At 39.6% G+C, this 24,892-nt stretch overlaps 1 protein-coding gene across 3 annotated transcripts in view; it reads left to right on the forward strand.

Moving 5' to 3' along the window:
• The window catches only part of LOC139468083 (synaptotagmin-15-like), a 115,365-nt gene that overhangs the window by 37,829 nt on the left and 52,644 nt on the right, over nt 1-24,892 (forward strand). For 2 of the 3 annotated variants that reach the window (XM_071249797.1, XM_071249798.1), the window contains exon 2: nt 21,754-21,940. In XM_071249797.1, the coding sequence (XP_071105898.1) occupies nt 21,754-21,940 (187 nt within the window). Of the gene's footprint in view, nt 1-11,038; nt 11,108-21,753; nt 21,941-24,892 lie in introns of those variants that run through there. The other variant, XM_071249799.1, reaches the window with a different exon arrangement.

Below are 24,892 nucleotides of genomic sequence, written 5' to 3' on the forward strand. Positions count from 1 at the left end.
TATAAATCCAGCTATAGTATTTCATGTATTTCAAAAACAAAAAAGTATTATATTTCAACCAATGTCTCCCACTCCAGACATAAAAAAACGAAATTCTTGTTTCATAAACTAAAAGTTGTAATCCTCGGTGAATATCTGTAAGATATCCGAAGAAGGGAAATAACTCGCCCTATGGCAACGAAACATTGCACAACATTTTCCAATATATCGTATTACATGACAGGAAACGCACCTATCGCTTTGTCAACACAGGGGATTTTTTAAAATATGTATTTTGTAATTTGCTTCCGCCCGACAGCTCCCTCTGAAGCTGATCATGATAGGAAAGACGACATGATCAATGTGTTGTAATCTCGGCGCATGACATCTCACTGTTCGACAGATAGGATCTGTAATGAGTAACTATTAATTTGTGGATATTGTAATGATTATTTCTAATATAAAAACATTTATATCACTAAGATACAGGTCCAGACCTCGCTGGTAAACAGTGTTTTGTCAATCGATTGTGCAGACCTTAACCTCTGCTTGACACGCAGTCTCGCGAGATGTCTGGTGACCGGTGTTGTGTGAAAATGTTGCCCACACTAAATGTCAAGTACAATAGGTTGTTTACAAATGTCAAACACGATTTAAAAATCTACAAAGTTAATAACAGAATTAGTACTTGATATAGTAGACACTTTCGGGCACGTGTCACTGTCACTAGTGGAACCTCGTTAATCCGGACGATTTCGTCACCAGTTAAATCGTCCTGTCAAAAGTAAGTCCGGATGAACGAATTGTGAGTACACAGCAATAACGTGAGGAAGGCGTGATTTCTGGAGAAAAGGGTTCCGGATTAACAAGGTTTCACTCTATACGGCACCAGTTGCCGGAATAAGGACAGTGTTTGGAGGGCAATTATATTAATTATTTCTTAAAAGGATTAATTTCTCAATATTTCGTTGCGTTGTCCTGTGACATTTTGTTTGCTATTGTATGAGTGAGGTGGATTTTGCGCCTCTTTAAACTGTATTTAAGTTTTATCACGGCGCGTCAACTTGTTTTGGAGGAAAGCACAAAGATACACAAATCGTGGATCTCTGTATCTGCACAGCGCAGTGCAGCGCTTGAGACGACTGCAATGAGCATTTCTTCAGTCATATGAAACGACCGTAGCTGTCTTGGTAAGGGCCCGTGTTGGTGTTGGTGTTGGTGTTGAGGTTGCTGGTGGTTTTGGTGGTGTTGGTTGGGGTTTGGGTTTGGGTTGGGGTTGGGATTGGGGTTGAGGTAGAGATAATAACAAGGATGGAAACAGGTCCAAGTCAATGGAATCAAAATTCCATCCTTAATACCATAGTGTGCTATTATTGTCCCACATGCTCTCCTGGCTTTCCTTCAGACTTTGGAAACCTCTCCTCAGGTTGTCGAAACAGGACAGGTCTTCTGTGTATGCATGTGTGTAAAGGTAGCGAAAGGGGGTAATCGGATAGCCACAATGGCCACCGAGTATGGATTTTGCTCAAATGAATGATCGACCTGATTTCGTGGGTCATCGAACGATCGATACTCTTACTTGATTTATTAACCAAATCCAGGGCCCCGTTCCACAAAGCGATCGTAGCGTTACGATTGTCGTAAGTCAGTGTTAAAGAATGGGAGTTACGATCGACTTAGCGCTAAGATTACTTTGTGGAACGGGAACCTGTTCTGGATACGTTTGAATGTGACGATATAGACTTTGCTCGCTACAGTGAAGCTCCATTCATTCAGGTATTTCTCATGTCAGTATAGAGTGAGTGGGTTTGGAGGTACGCCGCTCACAGCGATATTCCATGAACAGCATGTCCTCCTACGCCAACAATAGGCTTCAGACATTGTACATGTAGGGAGAATAAACAGTGAGCTTTTGAGTGATAAGAAGAGACGCTTTATCCGCCAAGATACCCCGTCGCTCCTTAAAGATGTACTGATTGCTCTGTGGTAGTTCCGTGGCATTTAGTCCTATTCACTATACAGAGTTGCGTCCCTTTACCATTATCATCTGATAAGAGGCGGGAATCCCAGATTGTCTGGATTATGATCCTTAGATTGGCAATACCATACACGTACCAGTGCGCGTGTCTTTTCACCAACATTGTAAACGCCTACGAGCTGAGTAACTTTGAGCTTCCTTCCAACATCAAGCTGCCACGTCAGAACTAGTATATAACTGATCTACTGTTCACTTATCTAAGGCGTTAAGATAGGACGTATATTAAGTTGCTATGGTGACGGACATTCTTGGCTACCGCATGTCCACTATGTGCAGCATGACACCGACAAGACATCTCATTAACGCCACCAATTGAGCATAGCTCTACGACAACCAAATCATGGCGTATTTAGGTTATACTTTGTTCCTTATTACATGGGATAAAACGTGTGATGAAGATCAGTATATGGAGTGTCACAGTTCGAGTGACACTGGATAAAGAGTGTTTACCGACAATCATGCATGAAGTCAGCAGTCAAGGACACTGGGATGTAATCTGCGTCATCTCTCTACTCCCCCTCCGTGATTAAACTCGTCTACAACACATCGGATGCCAGGGCGAGATACGGCTCCCTCCTCCAGCACAGGCGCATCACTTCTGCAGCTTCCAACTTCGGCTATTCGTTTACACGCGGAACTCCTATCTCTCCAACAGTCACTGGTACCCGCAGCAATTCCCTCTTTCCACCAGTCACTGTGACACACAAAACAATTCGCTCTCTCAACCAGTCATTCAAACAATTCTCTCTCTCAACCAGTCAATGTGAACCAAACAATTCTCTCTTTCCAGAAGCCACTGTGACACATAACAAGTCTCTCTCGCAACCAGTCAGTGTGACACACAACCCAATTCTCTCTCTCCTCCTGTCACTGTGACACACAAAACAAGGCTCTCTCTCCTCCAGTCACTGTGAACCAAACAATTCTCTCTCTCCTCCAGCCACTGTGACACAAAACAATTCTCTCTCTCAACCAGTCACTGTGACACAAAACAAGTCTCTCTCTCCTCCAGTCACTGTGCCACAAAACAATTCTCTCTCTCAACCAGTCACTGTGACACACAATACAATTCTCTCTCTCAACCAGTCACTGACACAAACCAATTCTCTCTCTCTACCAGTCACTGTGACACACAAAACAATTCTCTCTCTCAACCAGTAACTGACACAAAACTATTCTCTCTCTCTACCAGTAACTGACACAAACCAATTCTCTCTCTTTCAACCAGTCACTGTGACACACAAAACAATTCTCTCTCTCAACCAGTCACTGACACAAAACTATTCTCTCTCTCTACCAGTAACTGACACAAACCAATTCTCTCTCTTTCAACCAGTCACTGTGACACACAAAACAATTCTCTCTCTCAACCAGCTCTGTGACACACAAAACAATTCTCTCTCTCAACCAGTAACTGACACAAACCAATTCTCTCTCTCATCCAGTCACTGTGACACAAACCAATTCTCTCTCTCAACCAGTCACTGACACAAAACTATTCTCTCTCTCTACCAGTCACTGTGACACACAAAACAATTCTCTCTCTCAACCAGTAACTGACACAAAACAATTCTCTCTCTCAACCAGTAACTGACACAAAACAATTCTCCGTCTCTACCAGTCACTGTGACACACAAAACAATTCTCTCTCTCAACCAATCACTGACACAAAACTATTCTCTCTCTCTACCAGTAACTGACACAAACCAATTCTCTCTCTCAACCAGCTCTGTGACACACAAAACAATTCTCTCTCTATCAGTCGCAGTGACACACTTTATCTATCTCCATCGGTCACTGTGACACGCAACAGGTTCCCGTGTCTTTCTACGAATCACTTAGCCTTTACATTTCATTAATTAAAGAATTCGTTCAGTTCAAAACTATTCAGCTGATCATGAAATAATCCTTTTGGAGAATAGTTCTAGGTTCATCCATACAAGATAGAAATCACTCACTCACTCACTCACTCACTTACATAGCAGTGGCTATGAATGTGGATACAGCATTATTATAAAGCTACAGGCGGCATTTTAGAAATAACATGTTATTCACTATACATTATACATTATCTATGACGAGCTTTACAAGGGGAAACGCTCTTAAGCCAGTTAATCTCCTTCGACATCCGAGAGCTTCTGCGTCTAGTCTGATACGGTTCAAGTATATAGGTTTATCTGGACCCTTGGGGTACACCACAGATTAAACAACACTCTAACCCACACTGAGACACAAACCAGATGCTGTCCGACCTACGAAGAGGCGACATTGCGTCGCTCGTGCCGTATGATTTCCATTATTGTCAAAGCCAACCACTACCTCAAGGGTCATGCGATAATAATTTATATGATTATGAAATATGTCTTCCCGAAACTCCGGTAGTTGGCAGCGGAATAAGTAGCTTATTCCGTCAATTTGAGCGACTGGGTAATTCCTAGGACATCGAAAGCAGAAATGCAAGTCGAATTTGGACCTCATTTCTTCCAGAAACCTTATTTGATTGAGACAATTTACATTAATCTGCGACATGTCTGTTTACCTTGTTTTACCTGCTAAGGTTACCTCACTAGTCCCCTACGCTGTGTAAATATACAGAATCTCCAAGACTACTTGTGCATCGGAGTTCGGAGTGGTTTCTATTTCACTTAGCCTGAGACGTGGTTCAAAATCAATGACTCATTTTGTGGCTGCGTGTATCGCTGGGTAGAAATAAGACTGTTGTAGGGCCCGTTGTCAGCGAATGTTTGTATTTGAGTGCACCATAGTCGCCTCAGAACGATTTAAACATTTACGTGCTAAGTATATACTATTAAAATCTGGAAACACTATTTCGTTTTTTTAATGCAGTAAATAAATAGTCATGATTCAATTCTTTATTACCGTATAACATGTAATAACAATAATGGTTACGCGGAGAGAGATATGGTTCACAAATCAGAGACAGTAGAACCTTTATTGTACATTCCATGATGAATAAACATTGTTGCAATATGTTGCATTCAAATCTTATTTACAGATGACAACATAATCTATGTCTTGTTGGGTGTTTGTCCTATTTCTCAGGAATGTTAACTATAGGGATTAAAAATAAACATGAAGTGTTCTATCTTCAATGTAGAACAAATTACATATTCTACTTATCTACTTTTTTTTAGGTTTTAAGTTTACAATACTTTACCATACATTTAAGATAGGGCTCATTGCAGAATGAAAGTTTAAATAGAGAATATGTATTTGTTTCTGAACTATCTGCAAAAGTGAGTGAGTTAATATTTAACGTCACATCGGCAATATTTCAGCCATATCGTGACGATATCTGCAAAAGACCTATGTCTCTCCGAGACACTTTTAGAAGTAAATTCGGAGATGACTGCTCAAACTTTTCAACACATTGCTGTTCCCAAATATAACTAAACTATTTGCTACGAGGACGCTGCTTAACTTTAGATACCCAATTTATTTGACCGTTCATAGATAAGAGAGTTTAACATGAACAATTGGTAAGTCTGAAAAACAATAATGAACGAATATATTTCAGTTTAATAGTCATAATGTTCATTATTTTAAGGCATGTAGATATCTGGTCATAACAATATGTCATACGATTGATCATGATAATATTCCATCCAAAACAAACAAAACCTTCGAACAGTTTCGAATTTAGTAGACAGTCGTTGTTTTGGAAATCGACCTGTTATCTTCAAACAAAGGTTATAAATGTTATTGTATTTTAATATTTTATTTATTTTTGTATTTTAGGCAATTTTAAATTAAGTTTATCTTGTGTTGATAGTGCATTTGGAATGCAGCTTATTAAATACGCTAATGCCTTAAGGGTGCTCTTCGTATCACTGTCACAAATCAAAATAAACAACCAGGGTAACGGCCTGTTATCATAGGATAATATCATTGAAGTGTCATCAACGCCTAAACCCTAGATGCTTGAGCCCTAGGACATTCGTGTAAGGCAATAGATCGAAAACTGTCCAATGTCCAACAGTGTTCTGCCCTATAAGAGAAACCCTCCGTGGTCTAGTGTATAGAATACCTGCCCTGATAGCGGAAGGTTGGTGGATCGATCCCCGGATTTGGCCACGTCAAACCAAAAGACGTTAAAAGATGGTACTTGTTGCTACCCTGCCTGGCGCTAGGTATTTAGGGATAAAACAAGGACTGGTCTGCTTGGAGTCAGTATACTGTGTCTGAGTAGCTAGGGTGTCCATGTTTAACTGCGGCATTACATTTCAGTTGGTTAGCGCTATAAAACCGGCACAAGACCGGACTTGTCTAAGCAGCCTAAAACACACTCCTGCATGCACGCCGCTATACCTGATAACGCTTGAGGTGATTTTAGGATGAAATAGCAGTAGTGCTTCTAATATTAGGTAAGTTAAATATAAAACGTCAATGCCGGAGAAGAACCAGGCTCGATTATCCTCCGAAACAGATTGCATTGGCCGTAAAAGGCAAAATTGCGGTGAAAATGATTTTAATGGATCACTGAAAATTAGTGAAGAAAACCCACATTGAATATTAATTTGACATGTGGTGATTGTCATTTCAATGACATCTTCAATTATGTTAATCCTGTCGATTCTTTACTTTACATATAAAGTCCTATTTTTTGCAAATTGTAGCATTAAACTGTCAGAATATGTCATAACATGATATCCGTAGTATTATTATAACCACAAAAATACATCATCAACATGTTTTATTAACCGTTTACACCTCATACATATTTTTATGTTTCGACTCTTTTTCATTTATTCTGATCATACACAACGATCGTTGAACCTGTGTGCTGTTTCTTAACACTGGAGACACGAACGCGAACTGTCCAAACCTTTTACCATCGAGATGACGCATGTCAGGTGTCTTAAACGTTCCAGGAGATTGCTTTGTGGTTTGGATACAGATGCAGATAAGCCTAACAGTAATTAAGTTGACTGTCATAGAATTAAATTACGAATGGTTTAACCGTGGTGTAAGATATTAATATCCACTAACGACTCCGAGAGAGATGGTTTCAAGGAGCTTCAATCCACATGTCAGATATGTATCTCTGTAGGGATGTCCAACCGCTCGCTAAGCCCGGTGGGGTTGTAGTTAGAATTGGATATGTTTCGGTCCCGATATAAGTGGGACGTCTGGTTTGTGTAACATTTTCAGATTCAATGGCAAGGAAAAGGCATTGTACTCTTTTGCTTCTTGTCCTATTTTTTCAATGAGATTAAATATTGCAGTTGTTCTAATTCTTCTTTTTAGTAAAGGAATAGTATCCTTATTTACTAAAACATTCACTGTATTTGCGAGGACTTCTTTGAATGCATTAATATATTGCGTGTCAATGAAGACATGATTGTTCGACAACAGTGCCAGCATTTGTATCTAAACGTGGAATCGTGTCCTCTAAAAAGTTTCATGACGTGCATCGATTGTTGTCAGTAAGTATATGTGTGTAGAAATAGCAGCTTGACATTTCTACTGTACATAAGTAGAAATTTGAGCTCATTTAGAAATTATCTTTAAGTTGCTTTGAAAATAATGAGCTCTCAATAGATAATTTTACACATTTATCCGGGGAACATACATTCTTGAACTCTCTGCACTATTTCCCTGAGAACGATTGTCCAATAATTGAACACGAGTTGCGTGTGCACGAGGCACGATCATTCGATGGAGGGACACAGCTGTGACTCAGCCACGCGGACACATTGACCAGCGTCAAGTTCTTACGCCAACAGAGGTAATTAATAACTGATATTCACTCATGAGAAGTGTCATCAAGATAGTTCCAGTTCCTCCTCTCATTCAATAAGAATTCGAGTAAACATATTTGAGTTTTGAGGTCAATAAACAGTATAAAATGTGATATTATACACAACAGATATGAATATTGCTGTGTAGATTAAACATTGGAAGAATGCTTGGCTGTGTCTGCTACGTTTTAGGACATGACTCTCGTGCTGACACCCGTGAAGATCCGGGTTAGAATAGGTCTTCGGCAACCCATACTTGCCGTAAAGTCATGATGATGTCATCGATCCCAATGGCGTGGATCGATGCTCATGATGTTAATCGCTGGATTGTTTGGTCCTGACTCAATTATTTACAGACCGCCGTCATATAGCACGAATATTGCTGAGTGCGTCATTAAACAACAAACACTCAAACAAACAAACAATCGCGCTGAATCTTGTTTGTGTATATATGGTCAGATATTCTAATTACATATAAACACTTTCTAAGTAAGTAAAATATTACTCTATATACACTGAATGAATGTGTGCCTTTACTTGTAAATGCTTGCAAATCACCTCTTACCAGGCTAAAATGGGTTGTAAACAATACGTAATACGCCTAAACATATATTGACATGGATTTATGTCTAAATGTGCATACATATTGGGAAGTATTTGTCTAAAGTTACACACCTTAATCAGAACTTATGTCTAAATTTGCACCCTTGTAAATTTTGTAAAGGTGATCTCTTCCTCCAGTGATATAATGTATATTCTCTTAATAATTAAAAGCAACCGTTGCGAACATGTAAACACCCAAAACCTGGATATCCCTTTGAAAACGTATAGGGTACTGGCGTTTAATTGTCTAAAGGTCCACCCTTTGTAATGATTTTATAAATGATACTTTAAACAAACACAGGAATATGCCTCCGAAGTTTTTACACGTATTATGATGAAATTTCATTCCTTTTTTGAGATTACAGGTGTTTTAAATCAGAAAGCTCATATTTGAGCTGTGACTTTCTATTTTACCTTAATACACATTAAGTGATTTTTGTGTACACAACTGGACAAGAATCACTAAAATAATGCAACCCATATTATAAATTTATAATTAATAAATGCTTCATTTAATACAATTCTTATATAATATAAGGTACCTTTGCCGTTGAGTATATATTGAGTAGACAACAATACTGTCGTATTCAACACCCACAGTAGGTGTGCAGAAACCGTTAAAGAAATGACAGCTATGTACTAAGGGAGGATGTTAACACATGATCTCATCTGAGTAACAAAAAGCTCCTTATTTTTTAATCTAATATAAAAAAGGACACCAAATATCTGATATTGAAAATAGTTATATTACAAATGGCCCAAACACATTCTATTACCAGTCGTTTAGTACTGGGTACCCGGTATGGTATTCTTATCAAACGAGCGTTAACACCTTGCTTGACGAAGCACGATATTTCCATTATTCAACTAACCATTAAGCAAACGGAAAGTGATCTACGCTAAAAGGGGCTTAAGCAAGATATCAGAGAGCGGCATAAATAGTTACTTTACCGCGGAATACGCAGAGCTGACCTTAACGCTCTCATTGTGTGTGCCCGACGGAAAACCACTGACATATATTCCCTTTGTACGTTTTATGTTTTGGGTCAGAGTTTTTGAGTCTTTAACTATCCATATTGTTTTAACCCACTGGAAATGCACACACTGCATTAAGACACGAGGACACGAAAACATCTATGTAGGTGATAAAAACGATGAATCATAAAAGATGTATAAGGGCTCCGCTTTCTTTTCTGGGTACATACTAACTAGTTTTTAATGAGGTAAATGACCTTTCAAGGAGTAAGCATTTTCTCCCCAAATAATAACCGTCGTTATCATATCTCCATGTCAGAATGATGAGTTAGAGAATGAGTATGGTTTTACGCCGCTTTTAGCAATATTCCAGCAATATCACGGCGGGGATGAGATCTGATTGGTCCACGTGATCTTGATAAAATCCTGTGTAAACCGCCTTGGCGTTTTATAAATTTATCAGCAGGGGAATAAATCTCTTACACCCCGCCACGAGCAATATAGGCTGTCGCGGATTGCTCAGAGGCAGAATCCCTTATGCTGCACGCTTTTTCCGAGTCAATGTGAAGTCACGTGACATAGCATCAGTTAACCTCAGCTCAATCAAACAGCTGTTTTCTATGAATTTTAAATTTTAGTTAATTCTTTTACAACGTCACATTAAACCATGTCGGTGAGATGAATTCTTTGAAGCATCACTCGGGGTACATGGGGTGTTATGCGTCCCTCGTGAACAATCAGTAAGGCATTCAGCTTCAAAGTACTTATTCAACATTTTAAAAAAGTGAGCTTCAGATATCTATTATCTGAAGATGTTTGTCGTTAGAACATCACGACAAGCAATAATAACGACTCGTGTGACATTCAAATAGGTAATGACGAGCTGTAAAGAGACGAACGTATTACATTTCATGATAGGCTGTCTTCAAATGAGGCCAATCCGATATCATCGATGTTTCTCATAATAAACAACATTCAAGTACAAATAGCATCGTCAGCGTTACATCAAACTTTAATGTTCAAATTATATTAAGTTGTTCAAATTTCGCCATTAGATGGATGTTTATTCGAAAAGAGGTATTAATAATCAAAGGGCATTGGGATTAATCGGAGAGGAAAACGACACAATGACACCGCTGGTATCATGTGGGTATTGTTTGCTGGGCGTAAATCTTTTATCAGGCATCTTTGCGTAATTTGAAGTAACCAAACAGCTCTATCTCTCTGTTGATGTCATATACTGATTGGTAGACAGGGTGCGTGGGTTATGTATGTTTTTCTTTATTGGGTTACAAATCTATAAAAGAAATTTTGATTCTGATATACCACATTATATGACCTTCTTTAGTAATCATGCCCCTTGATGAAGAGACGGCCGCTGGCTTTTGGTTTTGAAATGGGGCTTAATGTCGCGTTCAAGATTATTGCACTTATATAGTGACGTGCATGTGTGTGTGTGTGTGTGTGTGTGTGTGTGTGTGTGTGTGTACTAGTCCGAACTAATGCCGATTTTATAGTGCTAGCCCATGTACCTTTTAACATGAATACCCCACTCAGACTCGGTCCTTGTTTTAGCCCCTTAATGCCGGGCACCAGGCAGGGTAACATCAAGTGCCATCTTTTTAACGTCTTTTGGTATGACGCGACCTAGGATCGAACCCACGACCTTCAGCTCTCCGGGCAGACGTTCTACCACTAGACCACGGCGGCGGTCTGAAACCGGATGCAATGTGTCTAACTTGAGGACGCAGTGAGTCAATGAAACATTTGATAGCCAATTTGTACAATATTCAGTTTTATCATGGTTTGTCAGGTTACATTTTAGAAGAAAGACACTTCAGTGAGTTTGGTTTTACCCTGATTTGAACTGCAGTTTAGCTATATCTAGGCGCGTCAGCTGGATGAGGTAGATAAGTGATGCAGGTCTCAGATGTTTACCACATCCATGAAACCCCCAACTAGCACGGATATGGATCTGGCAAACCTTGAAAAATTATCAAGGCGAATCATGGAATCGAGCCTACGATCATGGGTTTTTCACACGTCATAGGCACACGACTTAGGGCCTTAGACGACTGGTCACCAATGCCCCCTACAGGGATGAGGCAAGAAGTCCTCAGTTGTTCTTTCTGGTAGTGTGTGAGTCTGTTTTTACGCTGCTTTTAGCAATATTTCAGCAATGTCACGGCATGGGACACCAGAAATGGGCTTCCCACATTGTACCCATGTGGGGTATCGAACTCGGGCCTTCGAAGTGACGAACGAACCCTTTAACCACCAGGCTACCCCACTGCCCGTTCTTCTTGTAATCAGCATTAAGTGACCCCTACACCTTACTGGTGCTTAGCAAGACCTATGTACGTCACTAGCCAGGAACATGTACGTCAGTAGTACTGAATGTACGTCACTTGTTTGTGGCATGACGTATGTAAATGTGAGTGAGTATGGTTTTACGCCGCTTTTAGCAATATTCCAGCAGTATGAAAGCGGGGTATGTAAATGACCATCACTAATGTTAAGTATGGCGTGTGTATGTCACTTGTGTTGATCACGACGTGTTTACGTCACTTGTGTTGAACGTGACATATGTACGTCACTAGTGTTGGTCATGACGTATGCACGTCATTATAGTTGAGCATGACGTGTTTTGCGCCACTAGTGTTGAACATGATGTAAGGACGTCACTAGTCTTGAGCATGACGTTCTTACGTCATGTGTGTTAAACTTGACGTATGTACGTCACGTGTGTTGATCTTGACGTTTTTGTTGAGCATGATGTTGGGACTTCACTGCTGTTGAGTCTGATGCGTGCACATGATCATTTGTGTTAAACATGACGTATATACATCACGTGTGTTGACCATGACGTATATTGTATGTTGGCCTACCTCGTATACTCAAATGTGATAATAACTATGGTCGTGTTCTTATTCCTCACATCCTTTTTTTCAAAGAAACGCATTGCACGTTACGATTTTATCGCACTTCCTGTGCTAACTTAGAATTTCTTCTATTCAAAAGTGGCATGATGCCAACAAACGCAATTACTTAAGAATTCAAAGCATTACTTCAATACCCCTCCTTTGCTTTGGAACCAGAAAGTCAGCGAGCCTGACCTCCATAAATTATCAACAATGAAGTTCAACTCTTTGACGTTTGCTCACACGTAAACATCCTCGACATGTAATTGTGATAATTTACACATTTTTCAACATGATCATGAAAGTTGCTTCCCATCTTAACACTCTCTTCCTACGTAATTAACATTCTTAACACTGTATGGAATTAATCCTCATGTCAATCAACAAGAACACACTCCATGTGAAAGGTCAGTGCACAGTAACAGGTTACCCAATACCAACATGATATTAACATTATGAGCCGTTCTCTGTTGTGCAAGACACATGCCATGAAGAATAATAGTACAGGAAGCCGTAAAAACCTGGCCCAGGTAAGACGACAACAGGTAAATGGACTTTTAATGTCTAATCCACAGCGTCCCTTACATCAAAAGTATGACCGTGTAGTGTGTTTACCTTTGCATTGTCGGTGGGCTTAGGTAATCAGGTGGCGGTCAGAGCTAATAAGTAGCGATTTACGGTTTCGACGTCCAGGAAAACCAATAAGCGCTCACATGCTCACGATGTTTAACGATCATCGATGTCTCGGGCCTAGAATCACGTAGCGGGATGTTTTGAAGCCGTGGACATCGACAGAAGCTTCATGCCGAGGAACATAAATCATTCCATAAATTATAACTTTAATATTGTTAGCGTTTTATGTTCTCTAGAACAAAGACAAGCCGTATTATGGGAATAATTTGATGATAGGCCAATTTGCATTGTGATAATGGCTAGGCCTCAGCGAGTTCAATAGAACAATGCAGTAGACAAACGTTTGTTCTTCTTGCACTGGGTTGCTGTATATACGTGTAACCATCTATGGTGCAACGTGTGTCGTGCGGTTAGCGGCATGGTCGTGAAAGAAGAAAGGGCGAACAAGACAACGTTTGAAGCTCTAAGAGACTATTATTCCCTTAGTTAGAGAGTGGCACGGTCAGATAATGTAAAGGGTAATATATACGTTCGTTCTCTGTTTTACTACCATGATGAGTTAAAGCAAAGCGGTGCGATTAAGTACACAAACAATGAGAAATGATACAACGAATATATAACAAATTCAAATTATGAAAATAAAAATTAGTGTTTAAGTGTCTTGTCAGGGTGTATTAAGGTTCAAAATTACTGGGGCATTTAAGATTACAAGTTTCACTACGTGACCTCATGGCTTTGACTTCAGACACTGCACAAGCACTGACCTCGGTCGTGGCATTTTAATCACTATATGCATCAGAAGGTCATACAAGGCCATAGAAGGTCAAAGAAGCTTTGATAATGTCGCCAGGGAATCACAGCGATTAAACAAACATCTTTGATGTAAAATACTTCGGCTTAATTGGCATACATATGATACACTATGTGACTATATGGCACCAGTATGATAACGGGACACTGTGACACTGGTAGTAGACTTTAAAACCTCACAGTGGGTATGGTGTTGATAAATCAAGCCTCATTATCTGTTCGGGGAGGCGGTGTAGCCTCGTGGTTAATGCGTTCGTTCGTCACGCCAAAGACCTGGCTTCGATTCCTCATATGGGTACATATTGTGGAGCCCATTTCTGGTGTTTTCCGCACTGATATTGCTGGAATATTGCTAAAAGCGGCGTAAAACCATACTCACTCACTCCTGATCTTTTTCGAAATCAACGTTCAGTGGACGTGTCTTTGCAGAACGAATTCTGGCGCTTTTGACCTCAGCCCCTTCTACTGTTAGTTTTTTTTGAGAATCCGGATGTACGACTACTTACGAGCACTGATCTGCTTTTTAGTGGAAATTCTGTGAAACAATTGCAACACCAAAGCGGTACGGTAATTTCAAAAAAGGTACCTCGGTAATTCTGCAAATGTACTTTGATAATGCCGCTAACGTTCTACTTTACATCAACAAATGTTTTGCGGAATTCCCGCAAGTAGTTGTGAACAGTAGTGCATATATGGACATACGGTGTAGCCTAGTGGTTCGTTTATCATGCTTCAAATCCGGGTTTGATTCCCAACGTTACTATGTGCGATCCCAATTCCTTGTGTCACCCGCCGTAACATGGCTAGGGCATTACCACATCTATCATATCCACTCACTCGAAGACGTGTATACCAACTGGATAGGCGACATCTTGGAACCAGATGACACTGATGACGCGTGTGTTGTTACTCATTCAGAAGTTTGCACATACCGTGGTATTAATAACGATGCCATAAGAAGAACCCTTTACCAATTAAATTATTTCATAAATTATAAAATTACCGCATTATCGACTATTGAATTGTGGTTCATTTTATTGTTTTGGTATACTTTTGAGTTTGATACATTCCTTGTGGTTTCTCTCATTCATTTGTATTATTAACCCTCGGGATGCACGTTTAAGTTCGTTCTACTCTAGGGAAATTATTAGTTTCTGTTATCACTCAGAGACGTCATGTCCAGAACTGGATCAGGAAATTGCAAATGCTTCCCTTTACATCAGCATCTTATCAGGCTATGTAAATATAGACACGAACATTGTAGGAATATCAGAGCACTGAATGCCTGGAGTAAATAAGTGACGGGACCAATAAAAGCAGGCTCATTGTAGTACCTCTTACACTTCTTGAACTGTAGAACTGTATATTCTGCGAAATGCCAATACAGAGACAAACATTGTTTGTAACACTTTGATAAAAATACTTTTCTAAAGGCAAGCAATCTTGGTCGATTAATGACTGGGTTTAGTATCAAATTAATCAGGAACTCGGAGTAGGCGAATATTGTTTGGGCTGTGGTTGTTATCTGGATATTTAACCCAGGTCACTCTCAAAGGTATATGACCCATTGTGCTGTTGGCTATAGGTGTAAACGCCGATTCCATGAAAATAGTCCACATCGTTTTCGAGCCACATTTAACAACACTGGAATAAAACAACATGGAATAAATGCTCCTTTCTGTGGAGTTATCACCTTTTTCCCACTGTACAAGATTGGTTTCGATTCGATTGCATTCGGTAATCATTGCTTTCGTTTGCTTAAGGTTGTTCTAGGATTGTGTCGCATTGAACAGTCTATGTATCAAAATCAAATCAAAATAATAATAAATGGTATTTGTTAAGTAAATAACGCAATTCAAGGTTTGGTTGTATTTGAAAGTTATAGAATGGAAGTTTGTCAAGGCATATTAATAATAGCAATAGCATTTTGTTGTATTTTGTTGGTATGGTAGCCGTTCAGGGTTCCCACTTTACATACTTTGTCTCGCAGTATGCTTATTTGTTGTTTAACGTCGTTTCGGAGCAGACAAATCAGTGATTTATATGATGATGAACTATCCACGCCCTCAACAACACAGCAGTCATTCCGTGGCATGAATCACAAAACACAAATGGGTTATGGGGAAACGCCCGTCAAATACCACTGTTATTATGTACTGTGTTAATTGATGTTTCCGAAAGTGAGTGAGTTTGGCTTCACGTTGAACAATATAACCCCGCTATATCACGTCGTGTCAGTTGGATGTTGGAGAAGTAAAGCCTGAAGGGATGCAGGTTTATTACATTTTTTCACTTTACTGAAACTCGCCAGCACGGACACTGTGCTGAAACACCAAGAAACATAAAGAGATTAAATGTTCTCGAAGGTGTCGAAATGACGCGGCATTTGCGTATCGGGGTTATCCGGGCAAAACACATAAAAGAGTAACGACATTGTTGCCATTGCCATCAAACTTGTTACATATACTCGTATATCAAAGAGATCAGTTTTAAAATGCTAATGGTAATGACATTTGTAAATGTATCCTTCAAATAGTTAAATTATAATAAATAAATAAATAAATAAATAAATAAATAAATAAATAAATAAATAAATAAATAAATAAATAAATAAATAAATAAATAAATAAATAAATAAACAAACAAATAACATGGGTACAAAGCAATCGACATGCATGTTAGTTTTCTGTACCTTTCCCTGGTACACGCACATGTGTGTCTTTCATTTTGCTTTTATGTTACAGTAACATTCGAGTGACAATGCGCACTGTTTCGCTCGCTGACTTGGTTGATTAAGCGCCATTGTAAAAGAAAAACACTATCAAATCATCGTATTGATGTGAAGAGTTAACTTATTTAAATGGCTCTCAATGATGAGGGAAACACTTTTATAAATAACATTAAGTATGTCCTTCAGAGTATTAGATATTCTCTATAATGGTTATTTCTGAAATTTTTGGTATTTAATCTTACTGTCAATATAAAGAAAGACAGTTTTGCATAAAAGCATATTCCATAGTATTTAACTTTTTATAATATGTCAACATCAAATGGATACATGAGAGTGACAAAAAACATTTCCATAGTCATACGAAATTCTCTGCTAAAACCAGTCTACTGTACGATTCAAACTATATAATGAGCATAATTTAAAAAGTGAGGATAGGCAGGTGTTTGCGAGAGGGTGAGCGTATATATCCTGCCCCACCGGTGGCACCCGCCACAAACACATGCAAAGTCACGTCAATCGTTCACCTTAAAAAAAAATCATGGGAACATATAGTACAATTCCAAATAGAGACTTGCATCAGACATATTTTTTATAATAGTAAAATTAAATATGTCTTGTTAGTGTGCACAGCTATAAAAAACGTGCGCATTTAAATATTTCCCTCAAATTGTAAAGTGAAGAGACATTCCATTGGTGACGTCATACTTTGCTGTCCATTGTGACGTCCCTCAACAAGGTTACAATTTCGGCATTGTCTAAAGAACGCTGTGGCTGTATCCAAACTCACTTTTTGACGTAAACAATACACGACTTGTAAAATGGGACTTAATTCACTTTTTTGTAGGGTATATTACGCGGTATATTGGACGATATATTTTCTTCAACCCGTGAAGATCCGGGTTAGAATCTTCAACAACCCATGATGTCGTAACAGGCGACCAACGAGATCGGGTGATCAGGCTCGCTGACGTGGTTAATGCATGTCATCGTAATCCAATTGCCTGGATCGATGCTCATGATATCAATCACTGCCTTGTCTGGTCAAGACTCGATTATTCACAGACCGCCGTCATCTAGCTTCAATATTGCTGAATGCGGCGTTAAACACACAAACAAACACACACACATATAAACAAACAAACAAACAAACAAAGTCAGTGATTCACTGCTTTATCATTTCATATAGACTGACTTAAACTGAGTCGTTAAAGAAATCCCGAGGGGCGGTCGGGTAGCCTACTGGTTAAAGCGTTCGCTTGTCACGCCGAAGACCGGGTTCGATTCCCGACATGGGTACAATGTCTGAAGCCTATTTCTGGTGTCCTCCGCCGTGATATTTGACGTAAAGATTAAACCTATTTTATTATACGGTGCAGATATTTGGGGCACCAATACATTTGATCCACTTGAGAAAATTCAGATTTATGCATGTAAAAGATTTCTTGGTTTACCGTCACAAACTCCAAATGCTATGGCTGTGGGAGAATGTGGTAGATACCCGTTATATGTTGATTCATTTGTGCAATGTGTAAAATATTGGCTAAGATTAATACACATGTCAGATGATAGAATAGCAAAATAGTCGTATAATATGTTAAAACACTTAGATGAATGTGATAGGAGAAATTGGGTTACAAATGTTAGAGAGTCGTTATGTTTGATAGGTCTTGGAGAAGTCTGGTTCTCACAAGGTGTTGGTAATATTGATTATTTAATAAGCATGATTAAACTTAGATTAAGAGATATTTCTCCTCAAGAGTGGCAAACAATTAAGAGAAAGTTCAAGATTCGATAGTTACAGTAAATACAAATTTTCATTAAATGCTGAACCATATGTGTATTGCAAAACATATTTAATGCATAGAAGATACTTAGCTCTTTTAAGAATTGGAGGTGCAAAAATTTACATAAATGTTGAAAGATGGAAAAATGTTGAAAAAAGTAAACGAATCTCTCAGAATTGTAACTTAAATGAGCTAGAGGATGAATTCCACATAATGATGAAATGCCCATGTTTTAATGGTTTGAGAAATGATTTTGTACCAAAGAAATATTTAAGGAAATGCACATCCAAATGTTTTGTTAATCTAATGAATGATTATGATCCAGCTATAGTAGAAAACTTGCTAAAATTCTGTAAAGCTTCACTTGTGAGGAGAGCATGTTATCATTAATTACTTTACACTATGTTATCATTGAATATATAAGTATGATGAACCGCCATCACCTTGATGGAAAATTTGTATTTTTTTATACTTTGTATATGGGCCCGAGGCCTCAAGTACAAATTAACAGATTGAAATATTGTTGGAATATTGCTAAAAGTGGCGTGAAACCATACTCACTCACTCACTAAAGGCATTCCGATAGTCAACAGTTCCATAATACCAAAACAAAAAAGCATGTTTACAACATCGGTCTTTAATTAACTAGATTCGGATAACTCGAGAAACAATGAAACACCCACGACCACCAACACAAGGCACGAGGTGTTTACTTTCACCATTCCGTGACAATATGACATTATAGTTATTCTGTGTAACCGAGACATGCTATTGGTGCCAATCTATCAGGATTAACTTATCCCAAGAGAATCGTTAGGGTAACTGTTACCGTGATTCAAGCATGTGTTCGTGACAGTTGAGCGAATCTGGTACTGAAATATAGTGCTATAGCATGTTTATTTCACATGAAATAAACATATATGAATATAAACGTACTCATTCTGTCAACATTGGTTTGTAACCTTACAGGTTTAGTAGAGATGTCTGAAGCGAGCTGAAATGGGTCGAGACGTTGCGTTCAAGATTATTTCACTTATACAGGGACCTGTGGCTGCTTGTAGTAGTCAGTTGTTTTACAGTGCTATCCCAGTGAGACACGGAGCAGCAATTAAACATGGACACAAACCTAAGTCACATTTTACTTACACCGAGCAGATCGGTCGCTTGTTTAATTCCCTTAATGCCTAGCTCCAGTACCCTTTTTCAACGTCCTTCGGTTTGGGGCGGCCAAGAAATCGAACTATCGACATTCCGCTCTTCGGTCAGACACTCGCCCCACTGACACCACGGAGGCGTTTAAACATGAAGTTGAAGTGAATATCTTTGACCTACGCCTTAAGCACATCAGGAAGAATTCGCGATCTGTGCCCAGTGGAGTAGGTAAAGACGTATTACATCTGGAGCCTCGGTAATCGGGTGACGGATTGGTCGGTTTGGTCCGGTTTGATGAGGATCCGAGAGGTGTTAGTAGTATAATGTAAAAGTATGGAATAATCGGAAATAATTTGTAAAATTGTACGAGATATTAGTTTCTAGTATTAGTTATGTGATAATAATGAACGAATTACAACCGGTAGTGAAGAATGCTAGTAGATGCTATGACCGTCAACGATTGGGGTAAGATGAGAAGTTGACGTTTTTGGATCAGTCGTGCGTGATACCGTCACGATTTGTCAAACATTCCTCTTGCAGTGTCGGGGGCACGGGTGGCCCTGTCGTCTAAGGCGCCGCGATTCGCTGTGCAGAATTGCGTCCCTTGGGCACGCCACAAACGTATGATTGTGGGTTCGAATCCCGGTTCGCCCCAATTATGTTTCTAGGTTTGTCAGCACAATACCCGTGCTCGTGGGTTTCACCAAAGAGGTAAACGTCTGAGACCTGCATCACTTCGGGCTTTCCTCTCACATTAAGCTCTCACGCCGTGATATAACTGTAATAATGTTAAAAGCGGCGTTAAACCCAACTCACTCACTCACTCTTGCAGTGCCTGTCCAAGTTCAGCTAACGTGGTCGGTGGCCCATGGCGTTGACGTACACGTCTCTCTATCATGTGGCATGTAGGGTGAAGGTCTGGGCTCATTGCTGGTCACAGCAATCCATTGATGTTGTGCTGCTGGAGGTGAGCACTGATAATTCGTGCACGGTGACCACGGGCATTGTCGTCCGGCAATATGACGTTTTGTAAGGGTGGCATAACACGTGGCCGTCGTGAACGGAGGTGAGCTGCATGAATATAAACCCGACTAGTCTGACCCGTAACTCGTACTCCTGTAACCTGATGAATGTTTGACGCATTTGCCTTTTGAGATCAAGCTTGATTACGATGTAAGAATCTACGTCGAAACGTCGCTCTATGCAATAAACCAGAAGTTTATATCCATAAAGTGGTACGTTTTCTTACCAGATTTATAATTAGTAAATTTCTGATTTCAATAACAACAACGACAAATAAGTTTCTGGAGTAATTAGGATACGCTGATCGTGAGTTAGAATCTCTTGTTCGCCCTGGTAATGATCTTTGGTCAGCCTGGTACCATACCTGTACTACTGGGTTATACCAACTTGGAAAATGTCTACACATTTGATGATTTTGGGCTTTCCTTCCACGCCAGGCCGACAAAACTGAACAACACAAAGTGACGTTAAACCAAACGCATTCACTGTACCTGATCATTATTAATAGTGTCAAATATGTTTAAACTTTTTCACATTTGTCATAAATTGACATGTTCTCCAACGGTCCAACCCCCTTTCTACCGTTACTTCGAAGATTGTGAAAATAATTATCATTAGCCTTTGGGAATATATATAGTTACTGTCAGGTTGGAAAATTCGTAGACACTAAGACAGCCTAATGTGAAGGTTTATTGCGTAAGGCTTTCGTGTGATTTGATTTTAAATGTTAACTGACTGTAACCTTTTCATGATGTAATATAAAAGAAAATTCTCTTCGTGATAGACAAAAGTGCATAAAGAGGACAAGATGTTTAATCGTAGGTCAAAACACGTATCGATGATAATGTTATTTAATTATCAGATGACCGGGATTCGGACCCACAATCATAGGTTTCTGGCGTGCCCAAGGGACGCAACTCTGCACAGCGAATCGCGGCGCCTTAGACGACTAGGCCGCCATAAAATACTAAAATACTATAATTTAAAGCTGCCTTAAAACAAACTGACACACTCATGCCTCTCTTATATAAAACACACTTAAAATGGGCTCTTCGTAAGGCTCCCATCTCTGTATCCGTTTCCTCTGGCCACGTCATTCCCACAGACGTGAAAAAGGTTGTCCTTGTTGTCTGGGTGATTTATCGACACAAACTCAGTATACTGAGTTGGGTATCAATGTTTAACTGCAGCACGATATCTTCGTGGGCTATGAAACAAGGGTAAGTCCGGACACGTACAAGCAGACACACGCGCATGCACGTCGCTAGAAAAGGGAAATAGTCGGAAACGCGAAGTTAAATCCCATTTAACCACACCTCACAGAACCGTTTGTATTTTTCAGCGTCGTTGGCTGGGGTCATCGTTGGATGTTTGTTGTCCGCCATCATGGTCGTGTTTATGACACTGCTGGCGTGGCGCATCTGCCGCCGAAAGCGGAACAAGGCCAGTACATATGAACAGATAATGACGGACCACCGGAACCAACAAGTAGCCAATGAAAACGGAGGAATAATCGCCACCGCTGTCAGGTAGGAGAACAACCACGACGCATTATATCACCATCTATGTTGTTAGCGCCATCAAGCGGTTGGTAGTAGGCACATGGCTTCGACCTGTATCTGCTTCCCTCGTGTAATGGTCGGACCATGTCATATTGGGTGTTGGGGTGATAGGGGCTTTGGGCTGGGGGCTGGGGCTGGGGCTGGGGCTGGGGGCGTTATATGCTTCGGTTAATTTGTGTTCAGAAAACACCATGTATCTCATAAAGATTCCCTATTTTATGTTCCCGTTTTTTTTAGTGGTGAACAATTGACTTGCCTTTGTATGTATTTGTGACGGGTTGTGCTTGGGCAGGATACGCTCACCTTTTCACGAAGACCTGGTATGATTACTATTTGCTAGTGATTCTGAACACATGCTTAACCGTACAATCGACTCTGCTTTACGCAGAGATTTCTATTAGCTGTAGAAAGGGTTTTGTCTCTGTATTATTATTAGTAGTAGTAGTGGCAGTAGTATTAGTATTATAAAACCCACCAACTCAATTTAAATATATTGTGGATATGTGGCATACCATTACTAAGGAATGGGTAGATAAGTATTGGTAAAAGATGAATTTCTCATCTGCTTTCACACAGGCAGGTGTATCATTGTGATGATTGATCGTGACGTCATGACGACGTGCCCCACGTCATTGTATTTTCCTATACCATTATTCATCAGTTCATCTGAATAAATTAAAAACGTTAAAACCAGAGAATAACCAGTCTCGAATGTCTTTTTATTTAACGCCGCTTTTAACATTATATACAGTTATATTGCGGCGTGTCAGCTCAATGTGGGAGGAAAGACCGAAGTGATGCAGGTCTCAGACGTTTACAACTGTGGTGAAACCCACGAGCACGGGTATGGTGCTGACAATCCTAGAAACATAATTGGGGCGAACCGGGATTCGAACCCAGAATGTCTGTTTAAACTGATTGTTAAAGCCAACTGTGTCCATTTCCATCGACAGAAATACCTAGTCACTTTGGTGCCTGCTGAAATATGCTGCCTGATTATGTATTTGGTTCAAAGCATAGGCAGTATAATTACCTCAATGCATGTAAACTGTAAAAAAGTTCATTATACACTCTATACAGTTAGGCTCATAACTTTTCAGACACCCCTTGTACAATGTATGACCCAAATATTGCTTGTTTACAGTGTTTCTGTGTTGTTTACAATTAGGATCGCCATTGATGCTATTCTATTTTAACGACTGTGCTGTTGTAAACCGTTTAGTGAGTGAGAGAGAGTGAATGTGTTTAGTTAACGCTATTTGTGGACAAAATACATATGCCAGCTTAGTGTGTAACTAAATGAATGTACGGAAGGTAGACGTTAATAACTGTTATACGAAGCTTTGCTGCCGAATCATTTATCACATTCGGACCAGATCTGGGATTCGAACCAACGACTGTCCTAGCACGGTTAACAAAATATGATATTTTTAGAGTGATGAAAAGATCCAAAGATATGTTGTTTGTTATTAAAAACGTTACTTGAATTAAAAGTCAAACCTTCAGACAGAACTGTGTGCAGAGTATTTTAATGTTTTCTCTTGTAACAAGAAACGAATGCCTTTTGAATAACGATCTGAGAAAGCATGCAATCTCCGACGGCCAATGCTGTAGGATGTACACTCGTATTATGGTCACATTATGTGCTCCCTGGCCTACTGACTTGGTATGATCAACTGTAACCTACATATGTGTCCATACATGGATCTTGAAGGACCTCAATGCTGCGATGTCAATCTGAGAGGACACATGCCTTCCCGCCCCTTTCATCCCGTTAGACACCGCGGCGTGCCTGTCAGGGGAACTTAGTGCCTGGAGATTGCATTACAATGGTGTAAGAGCGATATGTCATCCACGTGAAGTCCTACTGCTTATTATTTAGAAATCAATTTTATTTTGATGTCACTGATATGTGTATTGAAATATTCTTGAGACCAACGTGTGATTCTGATTATTTAACTTGTTCATGTAACTCGGCTGTTTTTCTCCTCGGTCGCGATAATTTCGCGCCGCAGTTGTAATCGGTATGATGTTTGTTGACTTGAAGTGAACCAGCAGTCGTGTCACAAACCGGGACGGGACAAGTTGCTTTGAAAAGTAGTGTGAGTGAGTGAGTATGGGTTCACGCCGCTGTTAGCAATATTCCAGGAATATCACGGCGGGGGACGCCAGAAATGGGCTTCACATATTGTACCATAGACGTGTGGTGGCATGCTCTTTGAGTGGACCTGAGTGTATCTTGTCATTGTTATGTGGTGTTCCAATGCTGACAAAAGTATGTTGTCTTACCTGTAGTAATTGGTGAAGACTGATGTCACGAAGTTAAGCACAAAATACACATCTAACACGTACAATATGACTATCACTCATAGTATCAACGTTAAACCACACATACACCAGCGCACAAATTATACTTTGCAGTATTTGCAGTACTCAACACTATGGATGAATTGTTTAGACAAGCAACTGCCTATGAATTGTATCAGTTGCAACATATTGTGCTTTCAAAACAATTTCACATTAGGTTGTCATCGAGCGTTTGCTCCAAGCGCTACTTTTATCCCAGAATGAGACTTTTCAGTGCTATTTTGCCTTTCACCAGTGTATAAAGTTTCAGACAACCGGATTGGTTGATATACATATAAAGAGAGAGAAAGAGAGAAAGAGAGAGGTGAATGAATGGATGAAGGTCTAACCGTTACGAAACGCATCACACATTCGTGATGTTGCTTGTTGACGACATTGATAATATCAGCTTTTAAGTCCGATCAAATACGTAAATAGGACCCAGTCTCACGATTCTCATTGTTAACCTTTTCCGTCAGTGTCAAATCGACAGCTATTTTTGAATGCTAAAAGCGCATTACAATTAATGTTAAACGAAATGTGAAGACGTTTACAAAATGAACAGATAAATCT

The sequence above is a fragment of the Haliotis cracherodii genome, unplaced genomic scaffold (assembly GCF_022045235.1).
Source record: "Haliotis cracherodii isolate W230 unplaced genomic scaffold, xgHalCrac1.p SCAF_2, whole genome shotgun sequence".
Classification (NCBI taxonomy): domain Eukaryota; kingdom Metazoa; phylum Mollusca; class Gastropoda; order Lepetellida; family Haliotidae; genus Haliotis; species Haliotis cracherodii.